The sequence below is a fragment of the Stigmatopora nigra genome, chromosome 12 (genome assembly GCF_051989575.1).
Source record: "Stigmatopora nigra isolate UIUO_SnigA chromosome 12, RoL_Snig_1.1, whole genome shotgun sequence".
Lineage (NCBI taxonomy): Eukaryota > Metazoa > Chordata > Actinopteri > Syngnathiformes > Syngnathidae > Stigmatopora > Stigmatopora nigra.
In genome coordinates this window covers 5,374,638-5,395,629 of record NC_135519.1, presented here as the reverse complement: position 1 = coordinate 5,395,629, position 20,992 = coordinate 5,374,638, and the positions used below count along the sequence as shown (strand labels likewise).

The window sequence follows — 20,992 nt, the reverse complement described above, 5'->3', positions numbered from 1 at the left end:
TGCCTTCTGCTGACTCTCAGGCTAGAAACATTTTGCTGCGTTGCCACTCCAGATCGGCATACTCACTGGGCTGATGAAATGGGTTGTTGTCCACCACGTGGACCAACAGTCATCATGCGTCACTTTGAAAGCGCCGCTTCGTAAGTGGTGTCATGGCTTTCTGCCTGTGGACTCACTTCAGTGTGAGTCAATGCCCACAATGCCTTTGTGCATTGCCTCAGAACCAACTTGTACATTGCAAAATAAATACGTAAAACAACATTTCCAGTCACTGAATTTCACTGGGCAGTATTTCAGGAAGAACTAGGACACAAATACTAAGCCTATATTAGGACTGAATGGAACTTGAGTTCACATACTTAGCATTTTCTAGATGTCCTATCCATTTGGACCACGGTCATTTGGCAGAGTTAAAATGTGGTACTCACTCCCTTACTCTTTCCTGTCCTCCCTTTTAGATGTCTATCGCCTTCAATGACAGCCAAATAATTAAATGAAATGAAAGTCGCTGTATGAATAATTCAATGTAATGTGTAACCATAAATGACAGCACACTTTAGTATATATTGTAATAAAGCAAAAGTTCTTTCACTGGATGGAAACGGACACAATTCTGCCCACGCCATCTCGATAAACTTTTGAGATAACGAAAATAGCTAGTGTTCAGAAAATTTCGATTCTAGGTTCGAAACTAGGTTAACCTATAATGCGGCCTTAATGATATCCTAGACTAAAGTTATTCATTAAACCTCCCTCCGCAGAAACAGAATATCTAACATTCCCTGTGTTTTAACAGTAATGTAAACTTAAAAAAAAAAAAAAAAAACCTTTTCTCCTCCAAAATGTCTTCTGGCCGTGTCCTCAGTTTCAACTGCCAGAAAATAACGATGCGCTTAATTCTCCCTTTGTGGTATGGCTTGCCATCAGCAAATAAAGCTTGCCCATACATTTCTCTGTGAAATGGGTCCTTGGAGCTTGGTGCTGGAAATGAGAAGATCCTGTCAGTTAATTAGACAATAGTGGTGATGGCTCCATCTGTCTTTTCTTTCACACCGCAGACCAAGTCTACGTGGAAAAAAAAATCTAACTGCAAATACCTCCAATGAGTAGCGAGCTGAGCTTTTCAATGGGAATGAAATCTTTTAAGCAGCGATGCTGACATACCTCGACCTCCTTGTAAAGGTTAGCTGTTGTTGCTATGGCAACACTAGACACCAGCAGTATGCCAAAAAGGTAGCCTGAAGGGGATGGGCGCGTCTAAGTTAAAACTACGGCAGTGGAATTCTGCAATTGAGCGAGGATGCATGTTGAATGTATAATATTTTGTTTATATTAGCCAGGAGTATCCACACTTCCCGTTAGTAGCCATCAACATTTGTAAAAGCCCAAAATGCATCATGACGCAGCCAGCTTGGCGGACAAGGGGGGGATATTTTTAGCCACGTACTCATTAGTGTTGATAGATCGTTTGTAATGATGAACAAGGAGAGAAGGAGACCAATCTCTCTGTGAATGATTGCATCAATGTTCAAATACCTAAGAGTGGCTGAGTGGAAAGAGCTAGTAGAGAGAGTGAGGTGAAATGTTAGGGGCAGGCCAATCAAAGAGTTTAAGGGGAGTGATGCAATAAAATTGCGAAGGGGCAAGGTCACATGAATTATACAGGACATTATACATTCTTTAAAAGCTTCCCGCACTGCCTATACAATAAAAGTATGACATATGCTGCTCAATATGTGCGCTACATACATGCAATACCAGAAAAAAGTATTTTCCCTTTGTCCAAGAATGACATGACAGCTACCATTCACAATTGTGCATAGAATCAGTTAATGGAGTATATTCCAATGATATACAGTATATGCAGCAGCCAACAGGTTTCTCCCGGAGGTGGTTGCATTGACTTATGGAACTGTGATTACATTTGTTATGAGGGAAAGCACCACGATCCTGGTAGAAGAGTTAGATTGTGCAAGAATATTGTGCCACTGTCTGACAAAGTGAGGACAGCAATACAGGTTGATGGTGCAATCTTGCCTCTACTGTATCAAAGAGGCTTATGTTGGAAGGGAGCGTGATACAACAGTGCCCCCGAGAGGTCGCAGTGCAGTCTGTATGGCCTTGTGCAGGGATCAACAACTCAAAATATTAAAATATTGAACAAAAAAAATGTATTCTTCTGGAGCTGGAAAATAATTTAAGGCTTTATACACACTGACTTTTTAGAGAATGAAAAGCTGGAAAAAAGGCAATGTTATTTGGACCAGTAGATTTATGGAAATATGTCACTAGGTTAAATAGCGCAAAAACAAATAGTAGCCATGTGATGCAATGCTTCTCTTTCTGGGTTTCCGATTCAATTAAAAGAGCTTTTTATGAGCACAGCATCTAATTTCGGTCTAATAGTGATCGTACTGCCCAATTACAAGTCAGTGTACTACTCTTCAATATGCAATTTTTATGAATGAAAACAATTGGATTTTCACCATTGTAAAAACGATATAGTCGGGAAAAATTGGCTAGATTCGATTGGACAGCCCAGGTGTTGAGTCTAAATCCCAAAAAGGTTTAACAACGGCCATGCCAATTCTACGCCATCTCTTTTTTAAAAGCTACTGAGAGCCAAGTTGGACACAAATGATTTGGAGCAGCATCCAGAAGGGGGTGGGCGTGCACATGACTGGAAAGGCGGTAGAGATAAAACAAAGTCCAAAAAGCTCCTGGCAGCCGAATAAAACAGGCCCAAAGGATGTCTCTCATAGCATGGGATGTCCAAGGCCTTCTATCTGTCCCTGGCTTTGTTCATGGCCTGGTTTCACTAGCGCTTTCATCTACCCTTCCTTCTGCTCCCTAAGGTGCCCGTGTCATTTCCACTGACACAAAGAGGAAAAACATGAATCCACCCCAAAAAATATTTATAAATGACTCTGGAAGCATTTCATCTTTTAATTCAACAGCACGTTTGATGAGTGTGACTGCATCCATAATTTATCAGTGTACCCTTGTTAACAGTACTTGGGTTCAATTAAGCAGACCTGTCTGCAGAGAATTGTGTCTATTATCACTAAAATGTCAGCCCAAATCACCATGTCTCTTCTTTTTTCTTTCGGCTGGTCCTCTTTTGGGATTGCTGCAGCCTGGAAGCTCCATCTTCATCATCCTTCTGCCAATATATTTTCAATCTCTTTTAAGAATGTGCACCATCCATCAAAGTCTGCTTTTTCTAAGTTGGTTTTTCTTTCAGCTCACTTATTTTATTTTTTTATTTATTTTTAATCTATGTATGTAATAGGTTTATCCTTAATAGGGTTTGGCAAAATCAGTGGAAATAATCATTTTTTTTGAATATTTATCTAGTTATTTATTCATTCAGTATTTTAAAGTCAACTGTGTGCTACTTAGCATGCCACAATACATCTTTAACATGCAGTTTGAGTCCTAACTAATAAGCTTCATTCTGTTTTTTTAGTAATAGCTTCTTTTTTAGAATGTGTCTTTTAGCCTGTGATAGGACGACAGATAGTGATGAAGCAATTTGATGCAAACATTTCAAATGTGTTATAAAACACACTACTTTTCCTAGACTTGACAATTTTCCATCATGAGGGATTGGAAATGTTGACTGGAGGCAAAGACTTGGCACAAGAGCAGAACTGTCAGACCGTGTCATTTTTATTTATTAAATCATCTCTTTTGGGGGGGAAAAAGTGACTTTCAGTTTCCTCTCCTGACACACTGTCATCCTCCTCTGCTATTCCTTGATGAACTACTGAACTCTAGATGGAGCAGACTGCCTCGCTTATTAAAGATTTACCAGATGAGTCTGCTGTCGTACCCTTGACCTTCCATACAGTTTATACACAAGGAGAGTGGGTGTGTGAACCGACGTGAGGGAGCAGGATGTTGAATAACGACGATGTTGGGTTTTTGCCACTTGACAGCACTGGCAGGTTGTCAACAGAGTGAATGCAATATCATTTGTAATAAATGACAGGCCTTGTAAGTCAAGTTTGCTTTGGCAGTTCACAAAGAAAACACTTTTACTGTGAAAGACGCACTCAAATGCAACTTCATACTTGATAAAATAGTACTATAAACCACGGTATATAAAATGAAACTTATTCACAAGATTTTTCAGATTGATACTATATATATATATATATATTAGACAAAAAGTCGGTTATGTTAGAACTTTATTTCATCCCGTATTTGGGAAATGTCTTGGTTGCAGACACACAAGACATTGTAGACCTAGGTAAAAAAAACTGGAGCCTCACTTGTCAATTATAATCAGTCAATTGTTGTTTTATAGGCAGCTTATATTTTGCTAGTGTATGGAGAATTGCAACAGGCAGAAAAACAACGCGCCATCCCTGATTGGAGAGGACAGGAGAAATATTTGGTACTTGGTAGACTGATTTCCTGTTGTAAAGAGCAATTGTAGCCCATGGCGAGGTATAACATGTGGTCATGCTCCACTTATAAGGTCAGTGAGTTCACCAAAGGTCAAGCGTTCCAAAATGGGAAAGCAGAATTTATCGAATAGACGAATGATACAAACTTGTACATTTACAGTTGTCTCCAATATTTTGGACATGTGTTGGTGGCTAAAGAGGAGCAGAACAACGGGAAGACCTGCAAAGTATCTCCGGTAAGCTTGTGAAACTACACACAGTGCTTTGCCATGACTCTTGTGATTTGTGTGTTGCCGAGTGAGTCCATTTTACCTTCCGGCTACATAGTCCAGACTGGATCTAGATCACTGCTTCAGTGCTCATGTTGCTCTCAGAGGAAGTGACCTCAATACATCCAATAACCCTGCTCGCAGGAGCGCAACAGCCGTGCAAGATTGAAGAAAGCCCAGGTTGCTTTTCTTAGGGGGAAAAAAAACCTATGTCGTTGGCTTTCTTTGGTCCATACCAAAATGCAATGGGCACCATTCTGGTTTGGTGCGGTTCCCTTTTACCATTGCAACTATTGCAACAGTCCAAGGACTGACTTGATAACAAAGCCACTATCAATCGAAATGCTTTAGGTGGGGTAACACAGTAAAATTACTGAAAGGGCCCTTGAGGAACCCTAAGCTAGAGTCATTTTGTGTACGAGTTGTTTTTGTAGAGCTCATACTTAATATCACTTGGCGATTTGGCTCTGGAGAAAAGTTTTGGGCGCTTTTCTTACCATTGTTGTGCAAACAGACCCTTAGAAACCAATTGAATTACCCAACATGTGCCGTGAGGAAGATTAAATGTTGTGTTGTTGTTTTTTTTGGCTCCCGGAAAGTGAATTGCCTGTAGTGTAAAGCAGCATTTTTAATCTGTCACAGTATTGAAAAAAAATGGGATAATATAGTCAGTCAGCAATGACAGATCCACAGCTCCCCCTTTTGGTTTGACTAAATGATACTTTGGGTAGTGGTAGTTGAGAAAATGAACTTCGGATCAAAATTGCAATTGACAGAAGTATAAAATAAGTTAAAAATATGTTATATTGACATGTGTTAGGTCAAATTAAAGGATGCTTATGAGCACACACTTATAAACCTTATACATAAAACTATGAGAGTTACATAGCATTGTTATATCATGCTCAAAGATTAAATTCAAACCTAACATTTTTGGGCTCAATGAACAAGAACAAAATCTTTAATACAATCCAAAGATTTGGAAACACTTTACATTGATTTTTTTTAATACATAGAAATATACAATAACAAAAAAAGATTGTATGTATTGTTTTTGAATAAGTTTGTAACAAAAATATGTCCAAAATACAAAAAAAACATCAAATGTTATCATGGAATTCATTTGTTTCTACATAACTTCACACAACAGCCTCATTTTTTAAATCATCTTTTTCAGAATGGATGAGATTCCAGCTCTGCTATGACTAGATATGTAACACAAAGTATGTATATATTGATTTATTCATGGTCTGCTTCTGTATTCCCAGGACAGTTTGTGCAGAGGTCCTCTTCATCTGTAAAAAGGTAAATATTTTTAGCCTATCAGCCTATAGAAATCAAACAAAAACTCTTAATATCATAATCAGACTTACCATTATAGGTTGTTCCACACCATATGCAGTAAAAATGGATCTCTCTTAAATAGGATGTCAATATATGCAGTTTATCAAATGTCTAGAAGATAAATATACTATAAATAAATCTGGACAAAGGACACAGTGAATTATGTAAGGTGCAATGCAGGACATAATCAAACAAATCAGAAAGACACACATGCAACAACAGGAATCTTTTGCAAAATTACAAGCATGTATTGCTTGAGTAGTGAATACAGAACACCCTTTACTTCAACTAATGTAACGATAACACAAAATACATAACACCAAAGTAACTCTTCTGCTTTTACTCACCGTTAACTCCACACTCTCATCCTCCTCCTCTTCTTCTTCTTTAAGATCATCTGTCTGCTCATCATCCTCTACTTTAGGCCAGTACCATTCCTCTCTTGGGACCGTGATGTCCTACAATAGGAAACTCAATGATTTCTACATATACACATAAATAAATATACCACATTGACATCCTGCAGATGAATTTATAATTCTTTACATATGCATAATAATACCACACGTTCAAATGATGTAATGCACAGATTATTGTCTAACCTTCTGTGAATCCAACTGCTCACAGGCTCGTTGACTTCTTCTCAGGTCTCCTTCCATTTTTCGCTCCTCTCTTTCAGTCTGTACTCTCGACCTTGAGAGAAAAGCACAAGGAAGCGACCATAAAATCTTAATAACACTCTTCACTAAAGAGACACGGACATATTCACTTAATTCTCACCTAAAATCTTGCAGAGATTTGGTCTCATTTTGTTTATCTGCTTGTATTTTCTTTCGATATCGTTCCAACTCCTCTTCTGCTTTTCTCTTCTTTGCCTCTTCCATTCCAATACCACCCCTGTCTGGTTCATTATAAGAAAAAAACATGTTTAAAAATTGATTAAATGTAACTAGCATAGGGGGTGTGTGCAGGTTATTACCAGTTTTAATATTCAGTGGAATTGGGTCAACTCTGCCGGCCCCTAAAAGGGAAAAACAATACAATTATTATGGATACCAACACCAAAGAGAACCAGATCAAAATTTAGTCAAAGACAGAAAGGAAAACTTGCCTTGCTTTCCAAGGCCTTGTCCAGCTTTATAACCCATTTTCTGTAAAAGTGCAAATCCCTTATTGTCATTACTAATAGAGCTCTGCAAAGCTGTTTCACGGCTTTCCTTTTCTTGCTCCTTAAAGGTTTTTTGTCGATTTTTGATGTTGATCTCTTTGTGTTTTTCTTCCCTTTTCATTGCTTCTTTCACCCGCCTCACCATGGTGACACCTGGTTTGACATCTTGTCTGATACAGGAAAAAAAATCAATCATATTTCATTTCTTCATTTATTTACCGTGCATATGTTGTTTTGCGATACGAATAAAGGAACAACAACAACAAATGAAATATGATTATTTTTGTGTTGACAAAAAGAGCCCCAAAATAAGATAGCAGTGTCGTCACACATTGAAATGAGATATGCCGCATCGCGATGCTTACATTTGATTTAGGAAAGCATCAGACATGTAATCATCTTCCTCGTCGGACATTGTGAAATTAAAAACAAAAAAAGAATAGTATCCTAATAGCAGTATTATTACAACAGTGATTCTGCTAGTGGTTCCCAGTTCTTCTAATGTTTGGTTCTTCGAAAATACATTCCGTCTATAAACAAATTGAATTTACAAATTCATTTAGTGGTGTGTAAAAGCCAGCAAAAATGTATTTGTGTTTTTGAAAATAGATTTAAAACATAACATTGAATTATTTCATTATTAAATAATTAAATACTATTTGTATGTTTACTGGAAACACTTACATTGTATCGTCCCATTGTTTTGTTTCACTCGACAGCTGTAAGTGCAGCACTGGCAACATTCGCCAATATCGGAACATGGATTAATAACGTGGTTGATTTTAGCCCGAATCACACGATATGTGAGGTTTTTGTCTAAAATAAATGTATTAGGATATAGCGGCAAGACGATAAAATTAGATCCGAGTTGGAAGTGTATTGATGACGGACGTCTGGCTTTTGGTTGGGATTCACTCGCTAGCTTAGTTGTTGCTAACAGCTGAGCTGGAGGAAGCTGTCAACACAGAAGAGAAACATCCAAAAAACAGGCCATACGGTAACTCGATCTGCATTGAATTTAACATTGATGAAGACAAAATAACGAACTAATGTATGCCAATGTTTGATGATGAGCACAGTAAAGTAGTGATAATGCGTCACGCCCTAATGTAGTCCTATTCAGCAGCATCATTTTCTAAGCAGGTGCCCATTCCCACAACTAGCTTGTTATCATAATTCATAAATCCTTCAGATCCGATTGCTGATTAAGAAATTGTGAAATGGAGTTGGCTCACAGTCTCCTGCTCAATGAGGAGGCGTTGGCTCAGATCACTGAAGCCAAGAGGCCCGTTTTCATCTTCGAATGGCTTCGTTTCTTGGACAAGGTCTTGGTAGCAGCCAATAAGGTGAGGGAAATACTGAATAGAATGAAGTGGTTTCTCTGTTTCATGAAATGAATATTGAACAAGTTGTGTTTGTGTGCTAGGTGGATGTGAAGGAGAAGCAGAAAAAGTTGGTGGAACAATTGACGGCACTGATCAGCAGTGCTCCAGGTCCACCAACAAGAAAACTGCTGGCTAAAAACCTTGCCACGCTCTACAGCATTGGAGACACCTTCACCGTGTTCCAGACTTTGGATAAATGCAATGAGATCATCAAAAGCAAGGATGACACTCCTGCATACTTGCCGACAAAACTGTAAGATTCATTTGAATGAATAATTTTTTTAGTTCCTCGTTTTTTCAAAGTATGACATTCATTTGTTTAAAAATCCTGCAATTTAGAGTGATGTAGTTCTCTGTTCAAGGGATTAAGTGGTATAACCAAGTGTTACTCAGATGGTTCATGGTTTAATGGGGGGGGATTAAGGATGCAAGTGGGTCTGTGGTAGGCCTTAATGCAGCCTCATGATAAATACATCGCAATACCAGGCATATTTGGATGTGCCGGGGGAAGTCGAAATGATGGATAGATACTGGACTACACTGTGTTTGCTTGACTTTGAGAAAAATGTTAGCAAGGATTCATTTAATTAATATTTTTTGTTGATTTTCATAGTGCTGCAGTCGCTTGTGTTGGTGCTTTTTATGAGAAGATGGGCAGAATGCTTGGAAGCTCCTTTCCAGACACCATAAATAATCTTTTGAAGGCATTGAAAAGTGCAGAGGTATCACATTATTACACAATCATTAAAAAAAATGTATTGACAGCTTTGGAATAGTAAATGGCATACATTCAACACGTTAATCGACTATTTGATTTGCTTTTACTAATTTTATCTTTTAATATATTTGCAGTCTCAAGGTAGAGGAGAAATACTCATCAGTCTGCAGAAGGTGCTCAATGGACTGGGTGGTGCTGCAGCTTCTTGTCACAGAGATATTTACAAGAATGCTCGCTCTTTACTTACAGACCGGTCAATGGCAGTACGATGTGCAGTGGCAAAGGTTGGTTACATTGCATCACAATGACAATCTAAAGAAATCTTTATTTAGATCAGATGTGTCAAAGTGGCGGTCTGAGGGCCAAATCTGGCCCCACCTAACTTTTTGTGTGGCCCGGGAAAGTAAATTATGAGTGCCGACTTTCCGTTTTAGGATCAAATTAAAATGAAAAGTATAGATGTGTATTAAATGTGTAAATGTGTAATTAAGTTGATTGCTTGATTTTCCAAAGCATTGAATCCCATTTTGAGATCACTAATATGACTCCAATTTGATTCCGTTTACTTTATTAGTGCCTTCTGGAGCTGCAAAATGAAGCAGTATTCATGTGGACTACAGAACTGGAGAACATGGCCACACTGTGTTTCAAGGCCTTGGAGGGCTCAAACTATGGCGTTCGTGTTGCCGTTGCCAGACTCCTAGGGACCGTTATGGCGACAGCTCTTATGCCTAAACAAGCTGCTGGTCAGATAGGAAATTTTCAGCTGATATAGTTTCAAATGAATGTAATTCACTTGGGTCTTTTTTTTCTCTTCAGTGATGCGTCAGAATGTGAAACGAGCGACGCTTGATGAAGTTTTGGAGTTAATGGCTACGGGTTTTCTACGTGGCGGATCTGGTTTCCTGAAAAGTGGAGGGGAAATGTTAAAGGGAGGCGTTTCTGTCAGCAGGGAGGTCCGTGTGGGCGTCACACAGGTGAGCTTAATCCTAGTCGAAACAATGTAAAATTTGTGACCTTTATACTGCCAAATTACATACGAATTCCATTGTTCTTTAGGCTTACGTTGTATTTGTGACGACGCTTGGTGGTCAGTGGCTGGAGCGCAACTTTGCCACCTTTCTTTCCCATGTTTTGGACCTTGTTTCCAATCCAAGGGCTACACAGACACACGTGGAAGCTGTGTACTCACGACGTTGTGTCTCCTTTATGTTACGTGCCACCTTGGGTGGCTTACTGGGCGAGAAGGCGCAGATAGCAGCTGGCAAAGAAATTTGTCAAGCCATCAGCAAGCAAATGAGGGCTGTTGGTAAGAGGGTGCTTCATAGAATGATAGAGTCAGTACTTTGCCAATGTCAGTCACTTTCTGATAGACTTTTAGCATGGCTTGAGCTTGTGATGCTTATAAACTCAAGTTTGAAATTTGTTTTTGTTGTTGCAGAAGCTGTTGTCAATGACCTCAATGGAGAAAACAAAACTGGTGCTGCTGATGTTTCTGCTAGCCAGCATGTTATGGTTTGTGCCCTAAAAGAGTTGGGAAGCCTTGTTCAGAGCCTCAGTGCCACAGCTTCACCTCTCATCCAAGAGCAATCCATTGGTAATTGTTACATGCTTTTTAATTATTTTTTTGTTATTAGTACATTTCTATTCTACAGAATTTGGTTGTGAAATTACAACCATTGAATTGTATTGTCAATGGCTTCTTCCTCAGGACTTCTTGAAACGGTGACCTCGGTATTGCTGCACCCAAGCATGGCCGCCCGTTTGGCTGCCGCTTGGTGCCTGCGTTGCGTTGCCGTTGCCCTGCCCTATCAGTTAACGCCGCTGCTGGACCGTTGTGCCGACAGAATTAACAATCTCAAAAGTTCACCTGAAGCTGTTAGTGGATACAGCTTTGCTATGGCAGCTCTCCTAGGAGGTGTTCATCAGTGCCCTCTGGGAATCCCGCACGCTAAGGGCAAGGTATTGAACCAAATGATGAGAAAACAGCTCCCACTTTTCTGTCTTGAAATATTTAGCCTGAAATATACACATATATTTTAAGATTAGAGGGTATTTGTGTCCTTGTAGTTGGTGGTAAGTATTGCAGAAGACCTCCTTCGGACTGCGGCTCAGAATAGTCGACTGTCCTTGCAACGGACACAAGCTGGATGGTTGCTTCTAGGTGCACTCATGACTTTGGGTATGTCACTCATTTCATCTCTTCTCAATGGAGATGTTTTGATAATGTTTTTATATACGCAAAGGGCCTTCTCTGGTGCGTTACCACCTTCCCAAGATGCTTCTGCTATGGAGAAATGTGTTTCCTCGGTCCCAGAAGGAGTTGGAGGCCGAAAAAGTGAGGGGAGACTCCTTCACTTGGCAGGTCACCCTAGAAGGGCGAGCTGGTGCACTATGTGGTAAGAAAATGTTATCCTGCTTCTATATAAACATAGCATACATTTTAACATGCTCACATGTCATTCTCTCCATTCCTGTTTAGCTATGCGTAGTTTTGTGGCTCACTGTCCTGAGCTTCTTACTGAGGATGTCATTCGTAGGCTGATGACACCCATTGAATGTGCTATGACGATGATATCTCAGTAAGTAGAATGCAGTCAATAGAATATTTTTGCTTGGGATTCAGTAAATGTGTGTGGTGTCAACTGTATTTGTTTGAATGATAATGTCTGTTCCTCAGTGTTCCTGCCATCATTAAAGTCCATGGTGCACACCTAAAAGCAAGTGCAGCAATGGTGAGGCTGAGGCTGTATGACATTTTGGCTCTATTGCCCCCTAAAACATATGAAGGTAAGACATTTGGAACTTTAAAAAAAATCATGACTTCAGGATTAAATTTGAGTCTGCTGTATTTTCTCTTCCATCATGCCCATCCTATAGTTTTAACTGGTACATCTATTTATCAATTTCCATTCATGTCTATTTGCTGAGTGTGTAGAAGTTAATGGGCAGGCTTCCCAGTTTCAATCCGCATTCATTTGATCAGGTTGTATTATTTTCTATCTTCTTCTTCCAGGCAGCTTTAATGCCCTACTGAGGGAGCTGGTGGCAGAATTTACTTTGACCGACAACTCGTGCAACACTACTACTTCATTGTTGCGCTCTCTTTGTCACTATGATGACAGTGTGCTTATGGGTTCCTGGCTACAAGAAACTGACCACAAGTCCATAGAGGATCAGGTACAATAATTTGCTATTCCCCTGGTCAAAAATACAATAGTCAAATGTTCTCTTTCGTATACCAGTATATCCTAGAGTTTTTTTTTTTTTTTACTATTTATTGATGACTAACCAGACTAACTTTCATGATTAAGCCTCATATTTTCTTGGATGGCTTTTTAAAAACATGATCTACTGTCATTTTGAAGTCCCTTGTTGTAGCAGGTCATTTATTAATTTCCAACTCTGATTGGTATTTAACAGCTGCAACCTAACAGTGCATCTGGCAGTGGGGCTTTGGAGCATGATCCCTCTTCTATATACCTGCGAGTCCCTGTAGGTGAAGCCATCCCTGGTCCACTTCCTTTGGGTGTATCGGTCATTGATGCTTCTGTGGCTCTGTTTGGTGTAGTTTTCCCGCATGTGTCTTTCAAACACAGGTGAGCTATTGTATCGTGAGCATAAAACTTTACTAGTAGGCGAGACAATTTGAACTACTCTCATTAGGTCTACTCTCAGATTTGAAACTTGGATCTCACACCTGTAAGGCATACATTTTACATTTTTACCCTTATTGCATTTCATCAAAGTGTGTTCTATCTTTAAACATCAGTCAGTCCCGGATTGTTATTTTGATACGATTGATATTTTGTGTTAACTGCTGTGGTGTAATATTAGGTCACATTTTCTAAAATACAGTTTTGACTGATTGTTTTAGATTGCAGATGCTAGACCACTTTGCAGAATGTATCAAGCAGGCTAAAGGTGTTCGGCAGCAAGCTGTCCAACTGAACATATTTACTGCTGTTCTGAGTGCTCTCAAGGTGAGAGACGGCAAATCCCTTTATGTAAACAGCCTATTATGTTGTTGTTGTTCAGATTCAGTTAATATACGTCATGCTGAGTATTGTTCCCTGCTTTATTTTAAGGGTTTAGCGGAGAACAAAAGTACTTTGGGCCCAGAGGAGGTCCGGAAGTCAGCCTTAGCTCTAGTGATGGGGGCTTTGGACAATCCCAATCCAATTTTGCGCTGTGCTGCCGGTGAGGCACTTGGAAGAATGGCGCAGGTTGTGGGAGAGGCTACTTTCATCGCACGAATGGCCCAGACTAGCTTTGACAAGTAAGCATTATCCTCTCCATCTTTTTTTAGCATAGATGCAGTACAATAATAAAACAAAAAGATTGATTTCAAACCAAAATTGGCGTTATGTATCCGGGCTTTAATTACAAGATGTTTCATAATTTTACCTGGGTTTTCAGGTTGAAGTCGGCTCGTGATGTAGTCTCAAGGACGGGTCATTCCCTGGCTCTCGGCTGTCTGCATCGATATGTCGGAGGAATTGGCTCTGGTCAGCACTTGAAGACCAGTGTTAGTATTTTATTGGCGTTGGCCCAGGATGGATCGTCTCACGAGGTTCAGGTAAAGTATGGCAACAATCGTGACAACTAAACTTGAAACTGATTTTTGTTGTAAGGGATGTCCAATGACACTTCCTTTTAAATGAGGCATGTTTTTCTTTTTGCTCGTTTCCAACAGACATGGGCTCTACATTCTTTGGCTCTTATTGTGGACTCAAGTGGTCCTATGTACAGAGGCTATGTGGAACCTACTTTGTCCTTGGTCCTTACTTTGCTCCTCACTGTGCCCCCGTCACACACCGAGGTGCATCAGTGTTTGGGTCGCTGCCTGGGAGCTCTCATCACTACTGTTGGACCAGAATTGCAAGGTATATCTATCAGAAATTCAATGTCTGATTTGTCACATCTCCAATCCAGTTGCATTTGGCTTCCTAGACCAGCAGATGGTAGTGGCACCGATTTTAACACGAAGACATTCCCAATTATACTGTTATGTCATTATGTATGCCGTTATGTGTATGTTCCAATAACCATGCTCTTTGAATACATTATTAAGGAAACGGTGCCACCATCTCCACCATACGCTCGTCTTGCCTGGTTGGCTGTGCCATAATGCAGGATCACTCGGACTCGCTGGTGCAGGCAGCCGCCATCTCGTGTCTGCAACAGCTGCACATGTTTGCTCCTCGCCACGTCAACCTCTCCAGCTTGGTGCCGTGTCTTTGTGTAAGAACAATGGCAATTTGTTTTTCTTTGTTCACTTTGTAATTACTCTATTGTTATTGCATCAGCATCAACATTGGTTTTTAGTGGAACTCTCCATTATTGTTCAACCTTTCACACACACACACACACACACACACACACACACACACACACACACACACACACACACACACACACACACACACGCACACACATATATATATATATAAGCAATGTATTTATGGTGTTATAGTTTTTATTTTATTACTTAAGTAAAGATTTAATGTCACTTTTAACTCTTTCTGGGACTTCAGGTGCACTTATGCAGCTCACATTTGTTGCTACGTCGCGCTGCTGTAGCCTGTTTGAGACAACTTGCTCAGAGAGAGGCCTCCGAAGTCTGCGAGTATGCCATGAGTCTTGCAAAGAAGGCAGGAAATGGCAAAGATGCTGCAATAAGTCAGTGAAATCTGTGAGACTAAACAAGATTCGTAGTGCCTTCTTCATTTCTAACGAGACACTGGTGTTTGTCTTTTGTTGCTGATTCAGATCTGAATATCACGGAGACGGGTCTTGAGGGGGCACTATTTGGTATGCTGAATCACGAAACAGACAGGAAGCTGTGCTCTGATATTCATGACACGCTGGGCCACATGCTGTCCTCGCTCGCTGTGGAAAAGCTTTCTCATTGGCTCAAGCTATGCAAAGATGTGCTTGCAGCAACAACAGGTGATTAAAAAGAGAGTAAAATAGCTAGATCTAATTGTATTGGAAGAAATCAAAAAGGAGTACTATGAAAATTTTGTTTTGAGTGCCTGAATATATATCTGTCTTCTCTATCAGATGTAGGAGGAGCTGTTACATTTGAAGTGGAAAAAGATGAAGAAGACTCTGAGAAAAAAGACGAAATGGACGACGACATCATGTTTACGGGTTTGGGTGAAGATGACAAATCCAAACCCTCGGTAGCACCTCGCTGGGTGACGCGGGTGTTTGCAGCAGATTGCTTGTGCCGCATCATCCTGCTATGTGAGAATGCAGACAAAGCACATTTTGACCTGGCAACTGCTCGTTCTACACAAGCAAAGAACCCTAAAGGTATAATGTGAGCTTCTGCTTATGTTGTCAATCAAGGAATGTATGTCGGGAAGATTCTGCTCAAATATAAACACAAAGAGGACTGTTTCCTCATTACTTGATTAATGCATATTGCATGGGTTTAGCTATTTTGTAGTAAAAACACTCAATTTCCCCCCAACTTTCACGGAAGCTCATTTAAGTTATGCATAATGCATTCCTAATATAATCTTTCAATTTCCTTACCTTTTGTTCTTGTCCAGGAGATTTGTTGGTTCTCCATTTGTCTGACCTCATCCGGATGGCTTTCATGGCTGCCACAGACCACAGTAACCAGTTAAGAATGGCTGGTTTGCAGGCCCTAGAAGACATCATTAAAAAGTTTGCATGCGTTCCAGAGCCCGAGTTCCCTGGGCATGTTATCTTGGAACAATATCAGGCCAACGTGAGTCAAGAATTTTGTCGGACTTCAGTTATACACAAAACAGAAATAATCCAATGCTAAATATTTGAACTGTCAATTTTATGTGTTCAGGTTGGAGCTGCACTTAGACCAGCTTTTTCACCTGATACGCCATCTGACATAACAGCTAAAGCATGCCAGGTAACCAAGATGGAAAGCTATGAAAGTATTTACCTTTTTCAGTTTTTTTAATTAAAAAAAAAAAAGAGTACTTGGTATGGTACTTTTTATTTATTTAAAAAAAAAAACTAAATCAAGTTGAATTTTCATACTTTTATAATTGTAATACCGTATTTTCACGACTATAAGGCACACTTAAAAGTCTTATATTTTCTCCAAAATAGACAGGGCGCCTTATAATCCAGTGTGCTTTCTATATGGAAAAAAAATTAAAATGTGTCATTCATTGAGGGTGCGCCCTATAATGCGGTTCGCCTCATAGTCGTGAAAATACGGTAATTCTTTTTTGATCCACCATTTAATTCAAAGTTTGGCATCTACAATTAAGTTTACCACACATTGCTTTTCTTTAAAACATATTTCAATCACATTTTATCAACGTCTCTTCCATTTGATCCCTGAATTTTCGTTTCCACAGGTGTGTAGCACTTGGATTGGTAGCGGGGTAGTAAGCGACCTCAACGACCTGCGACGAGTACACAACCTTCTGGTGTCATCACTGGACAAGGTACAAGCTGGGAAGGGTTCACCCAGTCAACTGTACAGTGAGAGTGCAACCACCATGGAGAAGCTGGCTGTGCTTAAAGCATGGGCAGAGGTTTATGTGATGGCAATGAAGATAAAGAAAGAGGCAGAATCGAAGCCCGTCAAAATACTTCGAAGTGGCGATGAGGAAGAAGATGACCTGAGCGCAGATGTGCTTCCACCTGACAGTCTCATCACTTTAGTGCAACCTGAACTGCCTTCGCTTAGCAGGCTGTGGTTGGCAATGCTCCGAGATTATGCTCTGCTCACTCTGCCTGCAGAGTTTTCCAGTCAGCTGCCACCCGATGGTACAACAAAACAGTGCCGTTGGATTGCCGAAACTTCACAATGAAATCTTTTATCGACTATTTTCTTCTCACTGTTGTGTGTTCAGGTGGAGCGTTCTACACCCCAGAGACAATAGACACAGCAAGGCTCCATTACCGCAATTCGTGGGCTCCGGTAGTTCATGCTGTGGCCTTGTGGCTGAGTAGCACTGGCTTTGGGGCTTGCGAAGAAAAAGAAGAGCTTTCCCCAGTGATGTCCAAGGCCGTCCACACGGGAGCCTTGTCAACTGTTAAAACATTTGAAGAATCTGTCAAAGACAGAATGCACCTAATGTTAGGTACAGATACATAAATATTAAATGTGTTCCACTTTTTGTTTAGTTGTTTATTTTCTATTGAAACCGCACCTGCTAAAAATGAAAAGATTGGATAAATAAAGAAGATGAAGAGTATGAACATGTCTCTATGACATTTTCTCCCTCTATTTTGCAGGTGTCAGTATAGAGTTTCTTTGCTTTCCTCGACCAGAGGAACCCATTGAGCATGTCATGTCCTGCCTGTACGCCCTGTCAACTCTGCTTGAATCTCCCTGTGCAAAGACCCACATTGCACAAGATCAGGTAAAGATGGGAAATCCTTGGGTTGGAAGTTTTTTTTTTTTCAAATGCAATGTTATTTCATGTAAGTGTTATTACACTTTAAATTGCGCATGTTTTCAAATAGTCAAGATTTTTGTCATTGAAATGAAAACACAATAGCTGCATTCTATAGCTTCTTCATTGTTGTAGTTCAAGTGACATAGTTGCCAGAATAGCTTCAGTTCAAACACCTGATAAATACAACAAGGCCGTGTGACATTTTCCGCTTTACAAGATGGTAAGGGCCACTTGAATCCTATATCATATAATAGACCTGTGCCTAATTTAGGTGTTGGTTATGGTAGGTCAATTGTTTGACATTCAAAACACCACAACAAAATTTCTCTTTTATCTTCAACTGGTGTCATTAAATGTGTTACTTTTTTTGTAGCTTCTGGCAGTGGAGCTCCTGAATGTACTTCACAGACTGTTGTTGACACGCGACCCTCCCGCAGTCCAGCTCCAGGTGACTGCTGTAGTACAGGAGACCATAAAAGCTGCACTGGACCATCTGCAGCAACAGAATATCAACAAAAGTAAGACTAAAGCTAACACATTGTACCATATAGTGTCCTTGTCAAGTCACTCTTCTTAAGTTCTTGGTTTTGCAGAATCTTAGCAAATTGCTGTGACTGACACTTTGAATTACAGTGCCAAAAGCAAACCAATTTAAAAGGGCCATAAAATTGCAGTTTACTTTACTCCAAAACCATTGGAATAATTGAACACAAATATATGTCAATAGGTGATAAAATAAAAGTGAATGGATTTTTGTCTTCATGAACCCAAGCAGTTCATGGTGTACTTGCCTATAGCCTGAGGTTAGCTGGAATATGTACTAGCTCACCCATGACCCTAATGCGACGGATAAGCCCTATAGAAAATGGGTGGCATGATCGGGATGGGTTATTGGTTTACTTTCTACTGACAGATCAGTAATATGTTGCGACAGTCTCACTGATCTAGGTCATGATGGTATTTTGCACAGGCAAAGAGGAGGAAGGCCAGAGAGATTCTCAATTCACCCTGGGGGAAGGGGGTGAGATGGGAGAGCTTGTCCCTGGCAGTTCTCTGGTGTTTGCTGCAATGGAGTTGCTGGTTTTCATCCTGGTTCGCCACTTACCGCAGCTCAATAAACGTGTGAAAGAGTCACCCACCCATGTGACTGCCAGGCCTCAGCGACTACCTGAGCAAAGTGCGCGATTGGTGGCAAACACTGTTTCAATCCTGGCAGAGCTTCCTTCACTCTGCTCCCCTGCTGGTAAGACACACACAAAACAAGACGTTTTTTTGTGTTTTTTTCTAATTCTCTATATTACAAATAAGGAATGACGCCTCATGTTTTGGGGGTTCTTTTCGCAGGAAGCATGACCATCCTACCAACTGTACTTTTCCTAATCACTGGGGTGCTGAGAGAAACTGCAGTGAAGACGGATGACAACTCCGTCCCTACATCTGTGTCTGCTGCTTTACAGGCTATAAAGACCATCATCACTTCCCCATTGGCTCGTGTTGATAGCCTCCAGACTCAGTGGACCGCACTTGTTAGAAGTAGTCTGGCGTCTGTACTGGAGGATTCGCAACCAGGTTTGCCCATTTAGATTACGAATAAATAAAGAGCTGTGCGCGGCATGTTATGTGTTGAACATCATTTGTGTTCTTCCATAGATGAATCCAGACCTGATTTGGATGAGATTAGTTTGCTGACGGCAATTACACTCTTCTTAATGTCTGCTAGTAATGAACTTGTCGGGGTGACTGTCCTCCAAAAGGGCTGCATGGAACGTTTCCGTAATGCCTTGAATTCTAGTGACCCCTGGGTAAGTACCTCAACCGGTATGTATTTGTTTTCTGTATTACTTTGTACTTATCTGTTCAAGATAACTCAAGTGGGAAAAAATGGATAATTATTAATCTTACAAAATTTGTTTGTCAAATGAAACAGAAGGGTGATTACATTTTGGAGGTAGAGGTCAAAGGTCAAAGGGGTTAGAAAATAAATAATTATAATTTGATGGCAGATTGGTCTATTGAGCTTAAATTTGCAAGGCAGGTGATATGTTGAGAAGAAAAAGAGTGAATATATTTTAAAAATATGTATTTTGACTTCTTTGTTCCAGGTTCAGGCACGCTGTTACCAGCTGCTTTTGTCAGTGTTTCAGCATCCCAGCCGCCCCCTTTCCACCCCTTATATTCACGCTCTGGCTCCACGAGTGGTGGAAAAGCTGAAGGCGGTGGAGCTCAGTAGACCTAGGACTGCTGCTGAGCTACAGGCTGTGCAAGAGGGCATTAAAGTCCTGGAAAATCTTGTTGGCATGGGTGAAGAGCAGCACCGTACGTGTCTAGATGCTTAATGGTTCACTAATGCACTGTCATTTTAAATGTTTTGTTCAGTGGCTCTAAATGTGCACTATCGATAATGAGAGCATCAAAAGATATTTTTAGAATGCTTACTCCAGTTTACTGGCACTATTAATATTCATGTGTTTCTTATTTTTTTGTGTCTGATAGGAGTCCAGTTGGTGTCTCTACTTGTTCCAATGCTTATTTCATATCTCTTGGATGAGAACGCCATTCCGTCTGCATCCAAAGTCTCCAAAAGCCTGCATGACTTTGCTCTTCAGAACTTGATGCGCATCGGGCCTCTGTATCCAGCTGCCTTCAAGATGGTTATTGGGGCAGCACCTGATTTGAAAAGCCGTCTGGAATCTGCCATTCGGGCAAACCAGGCTAGCAGCAGAGCTAAAGATGCAGCGCGCCAAGCTCAGCCATCAGTTCAAGTTGCGCCAACCATAAAACTCAAAACTAGCTTCTTCTAAACCCACTATTCTCACACAGACATACATCAACAGATTTTTTGTTGAAATATAATTTCTCATTTGTGTCTTGAATGGACGAAAGACTTTGAAATGGCTTTGAATGTCCCATGCAAAGATTGTCCCTCTAAAATGTATCATACTTTTATCACATTGGTGTTTTGTCTTCTGGTTTTATAGGCATTACTATCATGAACACATGACCTACTTCTGCCACAACTATTTTTTTTTACCTTAACCTCATGCTCTTATTTTTATGTCACCTAAAATCTTTCATTTTTGCCGAATCGCATGGTGTACTACATTCCACTGATGTTGTATCTATGTGTTTATCCCAATCATCTAAATTGACACAAATGTGTAAATTAAATAAGAATTCATGATTACTTTTTGTGTTCACAGAGATTATTATTATTATTGTTTCAGAAGCAGATATTAACATGAGGCTTTTTTGTGGTAATTAGAAACCCAGGAAATTTATTTA

At 40.2% G+C, this 20,992-nt stretch overlaps 2 protein-coding genes across 2 annotated transcripts; one reads left to right on the top strand and one right to left on the bottom strand.

Annotated features, from left to right (window-relative positions):
• Nucleotides 1-5,662: 5,662 nt before the first annotated feature.
• gpatch11 (G patch domain containing 11) lies at nucleotides 5,663-7,706 on the bottom strand. Its single transcript, XM_077729724.1, has 8 exons — nucleotides 7,562-7,706; nucleotides 7,140-7,366; nucleotides 7,008-7,049; nucleotides 6,809-6,929; nucleotides 6,631-6,721; nucleotides 6,376-6,486; nucleotides 6,058-6,139; nucleotides 5,663-5,979 (listed from the first exon to the last, which is right to left on the bottom strand). Exons 1-8 carry the CDS (start codon nucleotides 7,609-7,611, stop codon nucleotides 5,924-5,926), a joined length of 780 nt encoding a protein of 259 aa, XP_077585850.1. The 5' UTR covers nucleotides 7,612-7,706; the 3' UTR covers nucleotides 5,663-5,923.
• Nucleotides 7,707-7,894: 188 nt separating this feature from the next.
• On the top strand, nucleotides 7,895-20,894 carry heatr5b (HEAT repeat containing 5B). The gene is made up of 35 exons (XM_077729723.1): nucleotides 7,895-8,193; nucleotides 8,389-8,542; nucleotides 8,623-8,834; nucleotides 9,195-9,303; nucleotides 9,434-9,583; nucleotides 9,874-10,045; nucleotides 10,119-10,276; nucleotides 10,359-10,608; nucleotides 10,741-10,896; nucleotides 11,011-11,261; nucleotides 11,370-11,481; nucleotides 11,546-11,698; nucleotides 11,782-11,881; nucleotides 11,980-12,089; nucleotides 12,316-12,479; nucleotides 12,723-12,898; nucleotides 13,177-13,282; nucleotides 13,388-13,578; nucleotides 13,719-13,878; nucleotides 13,996-14,185; nucleotides 14,374-14,543; nucleotides 14,837-14,981; nucleotides 15,072-15,251; nucleotides 15,366-15,620; nucleotides 15,863-16,044; nucleotides 16,135-16,203; nucleotides 16,661-17,075; nucleotides 17,162-17,392; nucleotides 17,547-17,674; nucleotides 18,084-18,228; nucleotides 18,681-18,953; nucleotides 19,055-19,279; nucleotides 19,361-19,512; nucleotides 19,813-20,026; nucleotides 20,204-20,894. The coding sequence occupies exons 2-35, from the start codon at nucleotides 8,417-8,419 to the stop codon at nucleotides 20,509-20,511; spliced, it is 6,138 nt and encodes a 2,045-aa protein (XP_077585849.1). The 5' UTR covers nucleotides 7,895-8,193; nucleotides 8,389-8,416; the 3' UTR covers nucleotides 20,512-20,894.
• Nucleotides 20,895-20,992: the final 98 nt, after the last annotated feature.

Excerpts from the sequence above, each read along its gene's own strand:
- heatr5b (XM_077729723.1), top strand. The coding sequence starts at position 8,417 with ATGGAGTTGGCTCACAGTCTCCTGCTCAATGAGGAGGCGTTGGCTCAG. Across the intron at positions 10,277-10,358 it reads TCCGTGTGGGCGTCACACAG|GCTTACGTTGTATTTGTGAC; the intron begins GTGAGCTTAATC and ends ATTGTTCTTTAG. Across the intron at positions 13,579-13,718 it reads GCCCAGACTAGCTTTGACAA|GTTGAAGTCGGCTCGTGATG; the intron begins GTAAGCATTATC and ends CTGGGTTTTCAG.
- gpatch11 (XM_077729724.1), bottom strand. The coding sequence starts at position 7,611 with ATGTCCGACGAGGAAGATGATTACATGTCTGATGCTTTCCTAAATCAA. Across the intron at positions 7,050-7,139 it reads ACAAGGCCTTGGAAAGCAAG|GGGCCGGCAGAGTTGACCCA; the intron begins GCAAGTTTTCCT and ends TTTCCCTTTTAG. Across the intron at positions 5,980-6,057 it reads GTGTGGAACAACCTATAATG|ATGAAGAGGACCTCTGCACA; the intron begins GTAAGTCTGATT and ends ACCTTTTTACAG.